The 19,943-nt window shown below is 38.2% G+C and overlaps 1 protein-coding gene across 4 annotated transcripts in view; it reads left to right on the top strand.

Annotated features, from left to right (window-relative positions):
• ntm (neurotrimin) overlaps positions 1–19,689 on the top strand; it is a 145,296-nt gene extending 125,607 nt beyond the window's left edge. The window contains exons 4-8 of one of the 4 annotated variants that reach the window (XM_065963002.1): positions 3,944–4,072; positions 5,408–5,528; positions 6,418–6,569; positions 8,883–8,918; positions 12,205–19,689. In XM_065963002.1, the coding sequence (XP_065819074.1) occupies positions 3,944–4,072; positions 5,408–5,528; positions 6,418–6,569; positions 8,883–8,918; positions 12,205–12,293 (527 nt within the window). In that variant the 3' untranslated portion in view covers positions 12,294–19,689. Of the gene's footprint in view, positions 1–3,943; positions 4,073–5,407; positions 5,529–6,417; positions 6,570–8,882; positions 8,919–12,192 lie in introns of all 4 variants that reach the window. The other 3 variants (XM_020629292.3, XM_065963003.1, XM_020629294.3) reach the window with 3 other exon arrangements.
• The last annotated feature ends 254 nt before the right edge of the window (positions 19,690–19,943 follow it).

Here is a 19,943-nt window from a genome sequence, read left to right as displayed (position 1 = left end):
TTTGCATTTTCTCCTCCCAGTATTTTGCACGTTAGGGCAGAAACGCCCCATATTGAATATTCATTAAGTCAAACTTACTAAATGGACAATGCGTGTTGTTTTGCTCATATGAAAGACGCAATCCTCACTGCACGCTGTTAGTAGATCAGATAGCACTTTTTTTGCTGGTGGTATCAAGTTTGCACATGTTTTAAGACACGCAAACCTTTAATAAATCTGGCCCTAGGAGGTCACTCTTATTTTAATTCTGAGATCAGAACTTACTTAAAAGTGCTCATGATGGATAGACCGGGTTTTTGTAACATAACAATAAGTAAGGTCTTTTACCTGCTTTTTGTAAAGTGCCTTGAGATAACACTTGTTATGGGTTGACGCTATACAAATAAAAATGTATTGATTGATATCACGTCAGTAATCAGTTGTAACATCAGATCAGCTCAGGTGACTAATGGTGGACAGAAAAACATCATAGGCACAGTCTTTACTCCGTTTCTCCAACATTTCCTTCTGGCACGGAAGTGTCATTGTTTTCATTTAGCTTAGAAGGTTTCCACAACAATTTCACTTCGTCGGGACTGAGGGAAGGGTGTGCAGAGGAGTTTTGTTTCGGTCTTAGAGACTAGTGCAAAAATGTCAAATCTAAGATATCAAAAGTCATATATATTATCATTTTAAATTATTATTTTTCCCATTATATACTTATTCAAAAAGCTCTAAATATGAAACATGAAATACTTTATCTATAGCAGCTTTATGGATCTCTCAGTTTGTGTTGATTTTGGTGCCCCCTATAGTGTGAAGTCCCATATAAGGAATGGATTTTGGACCATCTATCCATAAGTCCATGTTTAAGTCCTAAGTCCATATTTGGATCAGGTTTATTTTATCCTATTCTTTAAAAATAACATGAAGAAAAAGTTAGCTGGATGACCTGATACGGGACACAAAAATGTGTCCAGTACAGTACAGTACATGTGTCCAAATCCTGATAATTGTCATCCAGAAAAACCTTTGAACCACATGGACCAGGTTTAACCTTTGTGAAAGATTATCAATGTTGAGACTGCTGTAGGTCCTAAACCGCACTGTGATAATTAATATAGCAACAAACAAGCAAAGGCTACAGTCAGGAAAAGTTGAGTCTTGAGTTGGGTCTTTCTTAATGTTACGAAACCAAGGTAGGTCCATATTCACAAAAAGTTTGAGATTAATTTCAGAGAGCTCCTCACTTAGCTATATATATTAAACACTAGCAATGAGTCCTAGTTGAGGAGTGATATAGGAAAAATTTCAGCGCAACTCTGAGTGAAGAAGGGACAGAAACTTTTATCTAAGCATAATTGAACCGGTTGCTAGGTGACACATTATTTCAAACCCTGTGATTGGTTGATATGAAAAAAAGAGAAAAAATAAAAGAATAAAAATGTTCCATTAGTGATAATGGGCATAGAAAAGCAACGAAACCACTCGACTTGTTCATATAATCCAGTCAGACATTGTGTAATCATGAAAACTTTTTAGTGGGTACTCCGGCTTCCTCCCACAGTCTATAGACACTCTCGTTAGGATGACTCTTGTTAGGATAACTGGTGACTCTAAAAGTGCCCGTCGATGTGAATGTGGCTGGTTGTCTGTCTTTATGTCAGCCCTGTGATTGACTGGCTACCAGTCCAGGGTGCCTCTCGACCAATAACACCTTGGATCAGCTCCTGGCAACCCAAACAGGAAATGTGGCATAGATGATGGATAAATACATTACTTTAGTACTTTGTGTAATTGATATTAACATGAGGCTGTGACAGAGCTGTACTCTAATTGTTTGAGTGATCACCTCTTGTGCCGATTTCTCCTCTGCAATAGAAAATCTTCAACATCTTACATGTCCTCATCACTACTCCTCTCTTATGGGCTAAGGTTCTTTGTGAATAACTTTAATACTTCTTTACCAGGATCTAGTCGTATATTTAGGGGGAAATTCTTAGAAACCATCACTATTCTAAGGACGTTCTTTTTAGCACGAAGAGCAGCTCTTACTACTTGTACTTGTGAATAGGTGATGTCCACATTGTTGAGAATTATAGGCCAATATCTCTACTCTCTCAATTCTCCAAAGTTTTTGCAAAAAATCTAGACCTATTCTTAGATGAAAATGGAGTTTTGAGTGAGAACCAGTATGGCTTCAGGAAAAAAAGATTGACAACAATGGCAATTATGGATTGAAAACATCACTTCCGCAACAGAAAACAGACTTTATATCGTAGCGCTATCCATAGATGTTAAAAAAGCATTTGACTCAATAAATAATGAAATTCTTCTCTCCAAATTATGTGCGTACGGTATCAGAGGTATCGCCTATAATTGGTTACAAAGTTACCTAAGCAATAGGTACAGCTTTGTGATTATAAATCACAGTTTCGGGACATATCAGTTGTTCCACAAGGGTCAATATTAGGTCCCAACCTCTTTATTCTGTTTATGAACAACATTTGCAATTCATCAGCCATCTTTAAATATGTCCTTTTTGCTGGTGACACCACTGTTTTTTGCTTGGGTGATGATTTAAACATGCTTTTGGGTATCACCAATAATGAAATAGTCAAACTAAAGAATTGGTTTGACACTAATACATTAACTTTAAATGTGAGTAAAACAAAATGTATTATTTTTGGTAATAAAAGGAAAGATGCATTGATCAGTTTGGAAAATAGATGGGGACCACATTGAAATGGTGTTGGTAAATGTCTTGGTGTGATAATAGATCAAAAACTATCTTGGAAATCTCACTTAATTCATGTGCAATCTAAAATCTTAAAAAACATTGCTATATTACATAATGTTAAATATCTACTGGATTATAATGAACTTAAAATGTTGTATCCGTCGCTGATCCTTCCATATATCAGCTACTGTACCGAGCTGTGCGGTAAAACATAAGATGTCCATTTAAAACCCCTGAAAATTCTGCAGAAAAGAGCCATCAGGATCATACACAAGACGAGTCCAAGAGAACACACCAACAAATTATTCCTGATATCACAATTGGTTAAATTTGAAGATCTGATCTATTAAAAATCTTATTATTCATTCATTATTTTAAGGTGAATTCTTTTATACCAACATTAAAACAAAGATGTGTTTCAATTTATGGAGTAAAATTATGGAATTGTCAAGAGAGAGCCTTACATTGATGTTTAAACACTCGACAACTCAAAACCTTTTTTGTGAAGAAAATATTTTCCCAGTATGAGGCAGAAGACTTATGTTTAAATTGATTGGATTAAATTGGTCAACTCTTAAAGTGACCTGAATGATTTGTTTCTCTTTCCAATGTTAAGTGTGTGGTGGATTGTACCCACACGAGGCGTGTATAAATGTGAATGTATTGAAGTATGGGTTTTGGCCACAGTACATGACTGTAATAAAAAAAAAAGGAAAATCATTTCAACCCTTTTTTTGTATACAAAGGGCAGGTTTATAAGTTTTTCTTCCTCCTGCACCTTTTCATTCTTTGTAAAGGCAAAAAAAAAGAAAAAGTATTTCTCTACATTGTATAATATAAATTAAACAAATGAAATGAAATGAAATGAATACAGCCACTGGACTCCTTCAGAGCAACCACAGTCAATTTCAAAACAGATAATTACAAATGTTAGAATAATTGTTGATCGTCTGCACTCTGGATCACAAAATGAAAAACACAGTTGAAACTAGTAGAGTGAATATAGTAACAATTATCTATATTAACACGTTCCCTCCTCTTCCTCTCTGTGCACCACTGTGATGACTTTCCCAGAGGCCATGCAGGGACACGGTGTAATCGTGTCAATCGGGGCCACAGCCACAGACTTGTCAAATTAACTCCAATTGACCGTCTCCACTTACTCCCTCTTTGTGTGTGTGTGTGTGTGTGTGTGTGTGTGTGTGTGTGTGTGACCTTACACAGGGGACCTGGCCTCAGACGATGAGTACCTGGAAATCCTGTCTATCTCCAGACACAGAGCAGGGACGTACAAGTGCACAGCTGTCAACGATATCGACACAGACGACCAGACCGTCGACATCACCGTCAACTGTGAGTCCACTGCTTCAGCTGGAGACTTGAAACCTGTTGTATTTAAATTAGCATTGATAAAAGTATCAATTAGTCTGTTTTTTATAAGCTATTAGCTATTTAAAAAGCTTAGTACTAATGAAATCATCAAAAAAGAGAGGAAAATATATTAATGTATTCTGGTTCCACTTTCTCAACTATGAGCCTGTTCTGCTTTCTGAGTCTTATATGAAGGTACAAAGAGAGGAGTTGGCAGATGTTTCTCAGGCATTAGTTATGATTAAAGTACACTTTAAATTGTTGCTTCCTTTCCAAAGTGATTACACAATTTAGGGCCTGTGTCCACAACCTCCTTTTCAGAGCTCTGGTGCCTGAAAAGCCAGCGCTCATTGTTGCTAGGTTACGAAAGTTAGATTCTGCTTCCCTCTCTAATATCTGTTCGGTGTGTTTTCGATAGCCTAGTGTGCTTTGAATTTGCTTTAATTAAAAGCAATATCAACAAGAAAACGATGTGAATGAGTCATGTCCTGGCATCAGCAACACCTCTAGACATTTCTGGAAATTGTTCCCTCGAAAAGACGAGTTACACAAGCTTCATCTCCACCGTTGTTGTTAATAAAACTGTTATCAGAAGTCTTCTTAATTTCGATTTGTCGTAGAGGAGGAAGTGACAATGAAGAGTGTGGCGCTCTATTAATAGGTGAATTCCTTTCAACTAAGAGTGCTGTGAGCGAAGCGACAAAAAGCAGGTGACACAGAGGGTGCTCAGGACGATGAGTGTTGAAAATGCTGAACTGCCAGTGCAAAGAAACCACAGGCCCTTATCTGGAAGAATAAGTACGATTAAAAAAGAAGAATCTTTAGTTGTAGACCCATACTTCATTGGCTAGTATTCAATCATCTGATATCAGTTTTTCAACACTCAATGTTTTTTTTAGACTACTGTGAATCAAATTTTTTTTTAATTTGAATAGGAGAGGAGAAGGGTTTTTTATTCTCATTCAACCTGCACACATTTGTATTGGATCCATTATGGCACTGAGTCAAGTATTTTGTGACATTCATTTTGTTTGAATGAAATTAAATGCAGTACTTGATAGAAAACTGAAACATTTTACATTCAAACTAAATCCTGATCAGTTATCTCTCTCTCTCTCTCTCTCTCTATCTTCATATGCTGAACCATGTAGTTCAACTAGGATAATAAATATTGCACATCTTGTGAATCCCTGGTTGTTGGACCAGATCAGAGCTGAGAATCAGAATCTTCAAACAGAGGAGCAGGAGCCGTGACCCCTCCTCCTGATCTCCTTGACTTGCCTTGGAGCTCTCTCATGTGTTTCTGCCTGCTTGTAGATGCTCCAACTGTGTCAGAGGGCAGAGACGTCGGAGTGACTCTGGGCCAGAGAGGAGTTCTGGAGTGTGAGGCTGATGCAGTGCCTGAGGCAGACTTTGAGTGGTATAAAGATGACAGAAGGTAAATGGCTTTACATTTGCATCTAATGTTGGCAAATGCAAAATGTGTTTGTGCTTACCTCCATTCCCACACTTTATGATGGTTGTTGATCGGCTGCCAGACAAACAGACATTAAAGGGATACTTCACCTGTTGAAACATGAATCTGTATTGACATTGGGTCATATATGTAGTAGAAATGTGAAATACATTTTGAAGAAATGCCGAGAAAAGGCAGAAAGTGTCTTTTTGGCTCATGTGGATGAAAGACACCAAATCCCAGAATGCACAGCTGATAATGGCAAAAAAAATAGAAATGTAGCGGCGAGACGGTTGCTGCCGACAGGCCGGTCTTGTGTCGGGGTGGCCCCGGCGGCCAGCAGCGGCCCCGGCAGCCGTAGCAGCCAAAGCACAAGACCGGCCTGTCGGCAGCAGCCATCTCAACACTATATTTATATTTTTTCGCCATTATCAGCTTTCTCCATAGAGCCTGTTAGCATAGCTTCCAAGCAATATGGCGGACATAAAGTTTCGATTCTGGGAGTGAGTTCCCACCCACTGAACTGTGATTGGTCTGTAGCTTCAGTGGTCGAAAATATGAGGAACTAGCGTTGTAGTTGCACCCCGCTAACCCCAACAGCTTCAAGCTCCTTTTCAGACTTAGAAATACAAAGATTTCCCATCTCAGGGGAAAATGAGGGCGGGATGCACGACCATTCAAAAATACTACCAGGTTTCTAATGATACAAAGATTAATGCAAATGGATGAAGTATCCCTTTCAGAATACAATTTGGTCAAATGTATGCGTTGTCTCTGGTAATTTGGCTAATGACCTAAAAAAAGAAGTTATCACAATAATTGACGTGTTGGTTGAGATCACTGTCTTTTAAAATCTTTGTATCCCATCCAGAATCTTCAGTGGCATCGATGGCGTGGAAATCCTGAACACTGGATCGTTGTCCAAGCTGATGTTTCATAATGTGTCCGATGGAGATTACGGCAACTACACTTGTATCGCAATCAACAGCATCGGGAGCTCCAACATGAGCTTTCTTCTGTTTGGTGAGTACAGGAGTGGGTTACAATGTTACAGATATGGTTATAGATAGTTATAGTTATAGAGGGTTAGAAAAAGCCGCCTTGTGAAAGTGATAATCCCAAACCTCTTTCGATGTTCATTCTGCCTCCCTCAACCTGCGATTTCTATATGTACCTCTATGTCTTTAAGGTTTTACATTTACCATTTTTGCATTCAAAATATTCCTTTTTCAAACTCAAAGTCCTGCATAGCATATACAATGATGTATTCATGTCTGACTGACAAGGTTTTCCAATTCATCAGTGTGTAGCACTTCGACTAAAGGCTACTCAATAAGTGGTGATATTGGTTATGTGCAGTAACAGCCTTGAGATCCAATGCAAAAGCTGCATTCTGTGTTTACTATGGTAATGTATAGATGCCTATCTCTCAAGGTTAAACATATAACACTGTACCTTCAGAACAAATTACAATGTTCCAAGTCTGTATTGAATCCTGTCAGATTCTCATGAAGTCCACTGCAGTTTACAAAAGGAGCAAATTCACCATGCTCTCTTTACTTTGATTACATTCTGCTGGACAGTCCAAACTTTTTTTCACTTTCTGGATGAACACTAAAAATCACCTCAATGGCAGCATATGACTTTAATACAAAGGTTCCCAAAGTGTGGGTTGGGACCACCTGGGGGGTCAAGATACACCAAGGGAGGGGTTGGGGTTGTCCCAAGATGATTTAAACAGAAAAATCTAAATAATATGAAAAAGGTTTATTGAACACATGATGCATCTGAAAGCAACAATCTGTGCTGCTCTTTACACATGAAGACGCACTCAGACATCACCTCTGCATGATTACATCTTCTATGTCCACTCTACAGTGCTACAGTACGTGGAGATAAATTCTTTTTTTCAGATACAGTGGATTCTCTGTGTGAGCTCTGTGCCTCTTGAGTGAGGAAATACAAAAATATTATGATGCAGTCCTTGGATGATGAATCTGTAAACAGCCCAGAGTGCAGAATGAGTTTTGACATTTATTTATTTTTTTTAACAAAATTGAAAAACTCCCAAATCTTGATTCAAATATCTAAAATGATTTTTTGTCAATAAGGAGCCACACACATACTGGAACTTCGACTACAACTTTATTAATATCCCGAAGAGTTAGATCTGCAGCAGCATCAAGACACAACAGATACACAAAAGACAACATCAGAAATATTAATTCAGACAAACAGATATTCAACAGCTCAAGTGAAGAACAAGTATACTCCAACCCCTTTGAGCCAGCCACTGAAACAGTTCAAAAACACTACTGTAAAGTGGATTAAAGGACCAATCTGTAAGATATCTACTGAATCAAATAATAAAATGAACTTAGTACATGATCATACATTAAGGAAACATGCTATGTTGAAGTGCTGGCTCCTCTGTGAACAATGCAGCAGCCAGTATGTCCTCCTTCTAAGTTTCGATTCCGATCCAGATTGATTTGTTTTTGTCTTGACCAGAGAAGTAGGCAGTTTTAAGGCACCCCCACACGGCCATTTTGGCGGCCCCTCTGGTTTTCAGGCAAACCAACAGGTGTTGCAGCGATGGAAGAGGGCAAGTGAACTGGTTCAAATCAAACTGATTATACCCGACCTAAAAAGCTTCAAATAAGCTTCAAGAGCAGAAATGTGGTAAAACTACGTTACATATTGGAGAAAGGTTTTAAGACCAATGCTGAGCCGCTTAAACACAGAAGTGGCCGTGACAAGGCAACTCGCTTGAGCATCGGCTCTAGGTAGGAGGGGGCGAGGGGGGCAGCTCTCTCCAATGTTTTGAATTTTGACTGCAGCACCCATTTTAAACACCAGGTGTCAGAGTTACATATTGCCCCTTTAATGCAAATATAGTGTTGTGCACTAGGTCACATAACTAGTAATAAATAATCAAGGCAAGATAGATAAGAAAAGAAGACATAATCAAGGTATAAAGTTTAAAAACGCTTACCTAGATTCATTTATAAAACATTTACAGATGCGTTCTGGTTCACAGTTGGAATCTTTGCAGGGCATACCGTTTGTGATAGAAAAAAGTAAAACACCTGCTTTGATTTCATGTTGAACTTTATGTGCAGAATGTTGTAGATTATCACTTTATAGATACTATGTTACTGTTTGAATTAATATTTTGTTGATTGAATGGACTTTGTCAGCAGCTCTAATTTAATAAATGAGGTTGAACTGTGCAGCCATGGAGTAAAGGCCTATCAGCCGCTTACTTTTCATGCTTTTCACAAGCTTTGTCAGTGATGTGTTGCTGTTCTGTTTCCGTTTGTTCCCCTGGTCTAGTGGTAATTGAACCCACTAGCGCCACACTAATGCAAGGTCAGTAATCCGTACCAGCATGCCGTTTAACTGTCTTGTATGATCGGCGTTAACTGCATGCTGACATTTTTTAACAAACTGAAAGTGAGGCTGCAGTGACACAGGAGTTAAAAGTGTTTCACGTGATGAGACATGGTATTTTCTGAACCTTTATTAACTTAAATAACAGTCTGTTCTCTTCATGCATGATTTGTTAAAGCTAATCTGTGAGAAACATTTTTGAAGAAGATGAAAATATCATGTGTATCTTTGTGAAATGGTCATCACAGCCTGTTTTTTGCTAACCACATTTCATTTTTTCTCCTTTGTAAACCTAACCCACCTCTCTGTGTGACGTGGCTTCGTTTTGATTTTTGCATGCCTCTTCTTTTTCTTCTGTAAGTATTCATCAACTTTCATTTTCATTATTTGTGTTTGTGCCGTTGTTTGTACCTTCATATATGTTCCAACTGTACATCCTTCAAAGAACAAAAGTTTAACTAAACAGAAAAAAGTGCAGAACCTGACTGCAGACTGTTTTCTTTTTGTTTTTTTACAGCAAGAGTTGTTATCAAAGTGTAGTGAGAAACACCTTGCTCATCTTGCCACTTAATGTGTCCTTGTGACTGCTGGTTGCAACATCTTGTAAGCAAGCCCACTCCAGTCATATAATTGTGTTAATGGCTTTCCTTTGACTGAAAGTGAACGTCATTATTCTAATTAACCATATGCAGGATTAGGGATAATCCACTGTGGCAGAGTAATTGGATAGATGCCCCAAAGGAAACAGTGGTGAACCGATGGAAATCCTGGGGAAATGAGTAGTCATTGTGTAACCAGCTTCAAAGTAAAAAGTTAAATTGTGTCCTCAATCCTCATACAATACATTCATTTAGTTAGAATTTGACTCATCCGTGAAAAGAGCATGATGGAAACACTGTGGGTGTGTTTGAATTTGGGTTATAATATTCCATTGTAGCTGTAGATTCCTGAGAATTGACCACATGGCTGTACTTACATTATAAAAGATTCTGAGCCAAGAATAATACAGGAGCATTTACCAACTTAACTGGATAAGGGAAAGCAGAACATTGACATTGTCAACATTTAAGCACCTTAATTTAAGACCTTTATCAACCAAATACTTTGTTGTCAGCAATGGTAACACTTAACTTCAACAGAGAGCATAATACGAACATAATCATGTTGTTTTTAGAGCCTCTGTGATTAAATTTGGCGGCATATGCTACAGTATGTGTTGCAAGCTAATAAATACATTATCTTACATACTTCTCAAAAAATGTAAAGGGAATTATCTTACAGTTACACACCTTGTCTTCCATCAAAGTTAGAGACTGTGAAGTTGTATCATGTTTTTTTAGATAGATTGTAATTTCTGGCTGTTTCAGTCGAAAAAGACAGAACTGAAAATTGCACAAATTTAACGACCGACTTGCTATGGCCTTACATTTCTGAATTTAAAAAAAAAAAAAAGTTTAAATAAAATTCAAGTTGTTCAATAGAGTTATTCAGAGAAGTTTATTTAAGTTTATTTACACTATGTTTGAAATTTAAAAAAGGGCCATGGTTAGAGCCTTGAGGTACTCCAAGTGTTTTACAATTGATTCAGTTGGAATTCAACTTTTTGGTTTCCCTTATCCCCCTGCAATGGTTTGCTCCAAATAGAGTGGGGCCAAGAGAGGTTTAAAAGCAGACTCAGCCAGAGATTAGATCGGATATTGTTGCTTGCCGAGAGGCAGTTTTTCTTTCAATTTTTTTTGTTAAAATGCTTTCATGAATCACTTGTTTTTATGCAATGTTTCATCAACAAATCCAGCTCTTTATTTTTCCCAAAGAAAAAGAAAGTAATTATTTAAACATATTTTTACTCATCAGACCCACTTAAATTTTAAAAAAAAATCTTTTAAATGTGAAGTTTCAAACTGTGATGCTGGACTGTGCTTGTGCTAGATCAGTGGTTCTCAAGTGGTCCAGCCTCAGAATCCATCAACAATTCCTCCATGAACAATCAACGACCCAAATATCTGATATTTCTCATCCAATCAGAATTTATCTAATGGAAAATTGTGCAGTTTGGACCTCAAACAGTAGAAAACATATGACAGAACAAGGAAATGGAACAAAAAAAAAAGTTCAAAAAGGTCTTTTTAGACATTTTTGTTTTGAGACTTTTTTTGTTGAAAATTCAGCTTTACATATTTGTATTTACATATGTCAGTTGGTGAAACATGGTAAGAATTTTACAAGAATGATTTACAGTTTGGCTAACATGTAATGTAGGTAATTTAAATTCATGGCAACATCTTCGTCCACATAAAGAGGAGACTCGCTGTGAATATGTCTACTGACACGACCCAACTTAACCAAAAGAAATATACATAATGTATTCTTTTAAATAAAAGGAAATTAAATATCTTATCGATAAAGGTAAGCAATGACAGGAGCCCAAAGAACCAAGAACAATTCCATTTTTAGATGGAGTTTCGCTGTTATTATTTCTTCATAGACTTTTTGACACAATTTTATTCTCAAGGCACACATAAACTGCGACCCACAGGAAGCTTCTCTGCAACCCACTTTTGGGTCCCAATTCACCAGTTGAGAATCACTGTGCTAGATACCCTCATGCCAACACTGTCTCCTAGAAATTACATTATACTCAAGATCATTCATAATTTTTTGGATAGACACATCATTTACCTTGTTGATATTCATTTACACATTTTTAAATATCTCTCTTCATAACCAATGGACTCAAATTAATAAAACTAGCTTGACTTGTGTGTCGCTTGTTTGTCGCAATTTGTTAGATTTGTGAGATTGTGTAAAACTTTTTTTTTTTTCCAATCCAAACTAACCATTTTGTAGAAACCAAGCTAACAATGTAGGACACTAAAGTCACAGAGTAACACTGACTGATGGAGTTGTGTTTAGATCATCTAGTGGAATAAACGCAGTCTGTAGGCATTGAAGAGTGATGTTACAGCTGTTCCTTGCTACTCTAACAAAAAAAGTTGTCTCTGTAACTGTATTTAATGTCAGACACTTTGCTAACACTACAGCCTGTTTGGCAGCTGCTAGCTGAAACTATCTGACACTTTTTCTACTTTTAGTAATACAGACCTAAAAGGGGGAGGTTTAAAAATAGTGGACGTCTCCTTTAAGCCACTAAAGTGAAAGAGGCAGATGGGAAATGATTGTATGTGGTGTCTAGAATTAAAGCTTATCCAGGTGTTTTGTTCTTATTTTCCTCTTCCTCTCCCTCCTGTGTCAGAACCGAGAACAGTTCAGGACGGCAACGGCGGACCATCGGGAATCAACTCACACTGCTGGCTCCTCTTCATAGCTCTTCTGCCATTCCTGCTTCAATTTTGAAGAGGGTTGGAATCGATCACAAGAAGTTTGTGTGTCTGTGTGTGTCTGTGTGTGTATGCGTGTGCGTACGAGTGAGTGTTTTTTCTTTTCTTTATTTTTGTTTTTAACCAGAACCATAAAGTGATGCACGATGAGTGTGCATCGAGTACCCTGCTTACCTAATTATGTTGACCCACTAAATAAGTCAATAACAAAACATTCAGATTTTGCTTTTTTTAAGATCTTAAAGGTATAACACCTTTTCTCGCATTATAACTGACATGTGTTTCGATATGTTCCCCTCTAAATGACGTTATTCTGAATTGTCTCTTTCATTTAAAACTCTTGTAACAAAGAAAAAAAATGTTTTAAATGTGGTACCTCCTTTTTACAATTGATTTGTCTTTAAGTTTGGACTACATTGCATATTCATCTCAACTCCAGTAAAAGGCAAATTACAGCAAGTATGCGAGGTGAATGTTAAATACCTCAAAGTCAAACCGAGACGGTTTAGCAGAAGAATCTAGGATACCCAGAGGCTGCAAGTTTGACATTATCATATTTTAATGTAAAATAATGATCATTCTGCGTGGTTGTTTGAAGCAGAATTGTTTTTGACCTTTGAGTATTTTGATTCTCAGCATTAGAGATCTACTTACAGTTGTGTTATGCTAATTTCATTTTTTTTAATTATGTTTAGTTTTGAATATTTTGAGAAGGCAAAAAAATGAAGTTGTAATTATTTAGGACGATATCCTAGTTTATATGTCTTTGTTGTTTATTTTTCTTTACCAGGATGGTTGTACACTAATGGTGTCATAAATAATTGTTATGATTAAACAGTTAAACAAGAAGACGGATTTTACTCCACTTTTGTGGAGCTGACATCTGGTTTAAGTTCTGCAGATTTATTACTGCGGTTGCTACACGTGTTTCAACACCATTCCTACAGGGCACCATTTATTTATTTTTTCCCCAGGAGAAAATGTTGCTGTTAATGTTCCGAACCAGCACCAGAGAGGGTTAGAGGTCACTCAATAACATCAGGTTACTAGAAAATAAAAAAGAGTTTTGCATGTATTTAGACACCAATAACCCAAAGACTTAGCAGTTTTTACAACATCTCACTTCACAGGATTTCTGTTCACTAGTCTCAACACCAAACAAAACATGTGGACACTTTTAAAAAGTAGTGTATTCTTTTCACAAACATAAGAGGGAGACGTGACCATGTGAGTGGTTTTGGAAAACATATAAAATCCTAGATACCTTTAAACCAAAATGTATAGTTTGTGGTTTATGACTGTAAAAATGCTCGTCTGAACACATTTCCAGATCTTTTTGAAATATAAAGAAAATGCAGGCGCACTGTACAGTATGCAAGCCAACTGCAATAAACTAAGGTCGATCACAGGCGTGAGCAAACGGGCTGCAACTGCTCTCATCACTTTTTTGATATTTCTGCATTTTCAGAAAAAGACATGAGTTATAGGAAGAGGATAAAAATCAGCCGCTGGCGTTTTTTTAGAGGCAGAAGGCGACAATGCTTGTTTAGTTGTAAGCGTGAGAACTTTATGCAACAATCAAAACCTCTCACAACACAGCACCAACACTGACAGACATTTTTATTTTCTCTCACATCCCCTTGCTTTGGAAAAACCATTTACACCAAGCTGACCACACTCTCAGCTCCACACCCCCCCCCCCCCCCCCAAAAAAAAAAAAAAAAAAAAACATCTAAAAGAGCTGAGTGGACATGATAAAAAAGCAAGCCCGAGGCCACTTGTTTTGTAATATAGGAGAGAAGATCATGCCTCTGCTCCAAAATGCATCGTTGGATGTGTTTATGTAGATGCACAAACACAAATGTGTTGACTGTTGGTTTCTGTGAGAGCTGCACTTTGCAGTGTTGGATTGTGTGCAGCTCTAAAGGATTTGGAGAATTCCATTAACACAACATCAAACAGGAGCAGTCTATTAAAACAAATTAAGAGCGTGTGTGTGTGTGTTTAATGGAGGGGCACTGATGCGCTCCTTTTAAACCCACAGCTCTGATTGTGTTTTCACATACAGTTATTTTGTTAAATTAATGCAAGCTTAGTCAACAAGGAGAGGAGCTAGAGAACCCATGATCTCTGCACTGTTCCATTTTTATACGTTCCCTCTCTGTAGCCAGACTCAGACTTTGTGGAGTTTAAGGCCAATTGATGACGTAACCCTCATGTCAACAGGAAGCTAAATCTGGTCTGGGACCTCGTCCAGCACTGATGTCGTACCACAATTATCTGGCAATGTGAGGAGTTTACAGATTGAGGCTGTGTCTCATATTGGGAGTAGCATCCTTCAAAAGGTTCATTCCCTTGCAGCCTGCATAGACTGCCAAACTGAAATAAGACAGTATTGTATTTATTAAACACACATTTTGGTACATTTTCAACAGTTGAAACCAATTATTTACATTTGAAAGTATTTTATTCTTTAAATTGGCAGTCAATGACTCTCAGGATATGTTGGTCCACATATGATGAACTTGTTTTATTGTTTTTGGCTTGGAAAAAAGTAAGGCACGTGCTTATGCTGCATTTGAAGGAAATGAAACAGCCTTCCACATGCTGCTGTGACATGAAAAGTTTTGAAATGTGGCCTCCAAAGGATGCAGTAAAGAAATGAGATACAGCTATAGTCCTACATATCTGTGACTACTTCTACAACAACTGACCGGGCTTCCCCCCATACTTTAAATCAAGCTTGACATATCATATTTGTTTGCTATTTAGGATTTAATTGTTGGATGATTGAATCAGCACTCTCTGAACTGGACGACAAATCAAATATTTCTCATGACCAACCTTTTCCCCTGACTTTGTATTCATAGAAGGACGCTTAAAAGCTTTTAGAATGTCCACTGATTGTGGCCAGGGATACATTTCCTTTAAATGGAAGGACTCTGATATACTTTAGATTTCAAAGCTTCAATCATTCAGCCATAGAAAAGAAAAAGGAGAGTACAAATTCACAGATACCTCAAGCATTTGTACGTCAACTTTTCGTCCAACAGTTAACTGCCATTGGACAGCAGCCTTTTTTTCATGCTTCCCCTGAAATCTTCCTGATAGTGTGTAAAAACGTAAAACCATGAACTCAAATCTTTCACCGACTTTACCCTAAATTTTTCCTGCCAGCCCTTGAGTAAAATTTCATAAAAATTCACAGCAAGCAGGCAAGCGAGGATGATTATGTATATATCACGCGACCAGTGTGTGACCTGATTGAAGTTACTCCTGAAGTCTGAGTCAGGCCTTAAAGTCCCCATGAAACTGAACTTCAAGACTAAAACTGGTTAGAACCAATTTTAGATAGAAGGCGGGACATAACTTTAGGATGAATTTGATTGGATAGTTAGCTTCAAAAGGGTTTTTAAATGAATAAAAATGAATAAGCAATGTTTTAAGGGAAGAGAAAATATGGATATTTTGATGGAAAATAGTCTGATATTGAAATCTATTTGGCAGATAAATGAGCATTTAAAAACGGGAAATCTTAAATCAAAACTGGGAAAATGTGTTCTTCATTTCATGGGGACTTTAAAACAATATTTTTTTTTTTTCCTGCAGTCTTCCCTCAGCTCGTGAGGTCCGTCACCCATCCTAATTTTGCTTTTGAACCCAGCCTCTTTGTCACTGTTTTGAACATCAAGGCTTCTTTGCTCCCCGATGTGACAAAAGAGCCAATATCCAAATCAAAACAGCGTGAAACAGATATGGCCATTATTGAAATTGATCGGGGTAATCATCTGCTGAATCTGACAGTCTAATCACGGTTTGTTTTCGCACACAAGACAAAGAGAGAGACAGACACCACAGACGATTATTCATCTGCGGCACAGTTATGTCTGGAAATGACACAATAATTATTCCATCCTGTCTTGAAGGATGGCAGCCCTGATCTAAAGTTGTTGTTTTTTTTGCTGCACAGTCATTCTGCCACCAGATTAACCACATTTAAGATGAACTGAAATCCCATCACCTCCCGCAGAGGCTCTGTGCTCAGATCCTCTCAGAAAAGGCTGCTGTGGATATTCAGAAACATCACAGCCTCTTTTTGCTTTTGAGTTCACTTACGGGGTTAATAAGAAACTGCGTGTGAGAAAATAGTTTCCCTGAAAATAAATCAATTAACTAAAACACACGCCTCACTTTCTCTCCGTCTCTCACACACTTCAGACTTCACTGACAGTTTGTTTTAAAATGCTGCACTTAGTTTGTCGATTTAGAACAGCAAGCACATGTTTTTAAAATGTCCTTTTTTATTCAATATCATTTCTAAAGTCAAGCACACAAAGAATGAGGATGGAGCCATGTTAGCACTTAGCCATGTTAGCATTTAGCTTTACAATTCTCAACATTCTTCATACATAACAAGAAATTTAAAGACAGTTGTTAAGTTGACCCTGGCTAATCTTCCACCTGATAATAACAATGTAGTATATCACTACAGCCCATCTGCACAGGATTAGTATCACCTGGAGACCTCTAATCATTTTGAAATTTGTGGACGTCTGTCTTTTTGATCCTGTGCAAATTGATCATGTCTGTAATTTGTAAAGTAAAAAATCTCAGAGCAAACTACCCCACCATGTTTCAGCAAACACAGAGGTCCTCTGATAAATAAAGTAACCCAGACCGAATCGGCATAGCAGTTATTTTTGAAATTAACATTTTTTAAGGTTTTTTTTTGATTTTATTTTTGGGCTATTTGTGCCTTTATTGTAGAGACAGGACAGTGGATAGAGTCAGAAATCAGGGAGAGAGAGAGCTGGGAATGACATGAGGGCAAGGAGCTATGGGTCGTAAATTGAAAACATATTTCATTGTTTCTTAACAAGCAACTTTAATTTCCTTAACAAACACACACAGGAACACCTCTTCTCTCTCAATACACAGAGCGCTTCTCTGCCCCGCCTCCTACCACTTCTCCTTAGCCGTATGTGTCTGATCTCTTGTCAATATTCTTTAGCTGCATATTTAATAAAGTCGCCCAATAACACAACTCTAATTTTAAAATGTGTCACTCAACATTACGTTACCACAACAGCTGATTTGTGTGGATGAGGCGCCCTCTGATCGTCTGCAGAGCAGGTGTCAGACGATTATTCAGTGCGTACACTCAAAGGAGCGTCAAGGAGAGTGTTCACTTCGATCTTAAAAGAGTTCAAAAAGAAAAGATGGTACTGCCTTGTCTGTGGGAAACACTGGCTAACAGTACATGTACATAAAGGCATTGTCCCCTGAAAACACAAAGTGCTCTGCGTTGCCTCTTTGTATAGAGTTTAACTCTTTATGTGCTGTCACTGTCATGCAGCACTTGGACATTTCAATCTCAGTAAGTTAATTACAGACTCTGCTTATCCAGTGTGAATGAGCTGCACCCAAACACTGACGATGGGACGTAATTCCCAAATTACAAGAGGTCTCAAGGTTATACTAATCCCCTTGCGAATAGAGTTTACAAGCGTTTCAAAGTTGAGTCACAGCATCGCGGAGCTCAATCCAAAACTGTGCACACAAGATGCATCTGAAACTCTGACAAGATGCATCACCAAGAGGAAGCCTGCTGATTGCCAATATCAAAATAAGCATATAGGTTACTACTCTGCAAAGAGAAAGAAAAAATGTTGTAAACTGTGAAAAGCTGAGCTGAGAAAAAAAAATGACTAAAAGAGAAGTCAGTCTGTGATCTGAGGGTGCGATAGAAAAAAGAAGCAGGCCGCACCTGTCCAACTGTAACTGCAAATCCCCCATAGATTATGGCCAAAAGTTTCGGCCTTGATCTGAGTAATGTGCGACAAACAGAAAAGTATCATCTTCATTTTCTCGTTCTCCACTCCCTTGCTGCTCAGAACGTGCTGCAGAAAAAAAAAACAGGCTGCCGCATTTGTAGTGTTTTCTGGCCTGAGGCGTTTTGTATTACATAGCACCCGTGTTCTCGTTGCATTACGGGGCCTCAGTAGCCCTCAAGGTTAGACAAGCTAGCCTGCATCGCAAATAAATACAACACAATAACATTTCATTTAGAAGGACAGTGTGGTAGTGAATGTTGCACTACTCAGCTATTTTGCGACGATCGGGGGCGCTCAATTAGTTGTGAAAACTCTGATAAGCTCTCAGCTGGCCCTCATGTTGTCCTGTTGTTAACTGGGCTCTTCCATTCATTGCAAAACTGTAGGGGGGGAAGTTTTTTTTTATCAGCGTGATGATTGCAGCTTCACATACAGCAACATCCTGTTTATGCACAAAAAATCCCATCAAAAAGTGTACATTGATTGTTTCTCCCCATGCAGTATACGCCTCCCGACAGCTGCTTATAGCATGCATGATGGTCAGGCAAACTGTACACAGCAGGAGTCCTCATACATTTCATAACAGAATAATTCACTCTCTCTCTCAAACTGACAAACTTAGAAAGCGAGCTGATGTAGAGCAGTTACAGGAGCCGGCCTCCACGCTGTCTTGAAATGAGCAAATCCAGATGATCCAAACTCCCACCGAGCGTGAGTTTTTAAAATGGATATGCAAGACGCCCATTCAAGCCAAAACTTATAATGATAACAATCTAGCAACCCAAGGAGAGGATCTTTGACTAACACAACTAAATTATTCCTGATCCTTTCCCCAAAAATTCAGGTTTAAAAAAAAAAACTGCAATGAGGAAGCCTGTCTGCACCCAGCTACTGACACCGCTCTCTACATGAAGGCTTACATCTTGGCAGTGGCGCTGCATATTTATGTTACTATGACCAGCTCCATTGTCTGTTTGAAGAGTGCACAAGGATTGCAGGACTTATTCTATCGCTCAGCCCTGGCAAACACGAGTCCAGATGGAACAAAGGCTGAGTTTTTGGGAAAGGTCTCTGTGGGTACATTTCTTGTCTTTTTTTATCCATTTGTGCAAAGGCAAGAGAGCAGTCTTTGGAGGAAGTTTGATCCCCGTTTAAGAGAGAGACAAAAAAAGACTGAGGTTGTATAACACCAACCATTTAGCATTATTAATTTTAGGTGTTTTTTGTGACATTCGTGTGGTTTGCATTGGAGTCTGGAAGAGATCATTATTTTTTGCATATGGACTTTGGTTGGACATACATACTCAAACCATTGTCTCATAGCAGACGCATGAAGTAGTCTCATGATCTGTTGGGGAAATTATTTGAGGATTTACATGAATAAGATTCTGCCCTTTGCCTGACTACTACGCTTCACAGGGCTCCCTTCAGATTGGATTGTTCCCCAAGTGGAACAGAACTTCATGCTATGGACTCCCTGCATTGTAAAGGATTGTTGGTTCATAATATGTATTTTCTCGATGGAAAGTGTGTGCTCATATTTAAGACTGACAATAATAAAAAAATGTTGTATCTTAACATTCTGTGGTGTTGTGTGTTTTTTATTTTCTTAAATCAAGCCTTGCCTGCCAACAGCTTTTTCCCAAGATGCACTAACAGCAGAGTTTCTTTCTGTGGCATTTATCCAGGAACAAGACAAACCTATTGATTTTTGGATCCCTCAGAAGTCCCGACCTTGGACTGAGCTCATTGTGGTTTGTCCGCTACATTACCAACAACCCGCTAACTGCAGTGCAGTAATGACACCGATGTGTCTTTGAGCCCGATCACAG

The sequence above is a fragment of the Labrus bergylta genome, chromosome 14 (assembly GCF_963930695.1).
Source record: "Labrus bergylta chromosome 14, fLabBer1.1, whole genome shotgun sequence".
Classification (NCBI taxonomy): Eukaryota; Metazoa; Chordata; class Actinopteri; order Labriformes; family Labridae; genus Labrus; species Labrus bergylta.
Note: the sequence above shows the minus strand (reverse complement) of the source record. Positions and strands in the feature narration are given on the sequence as shown.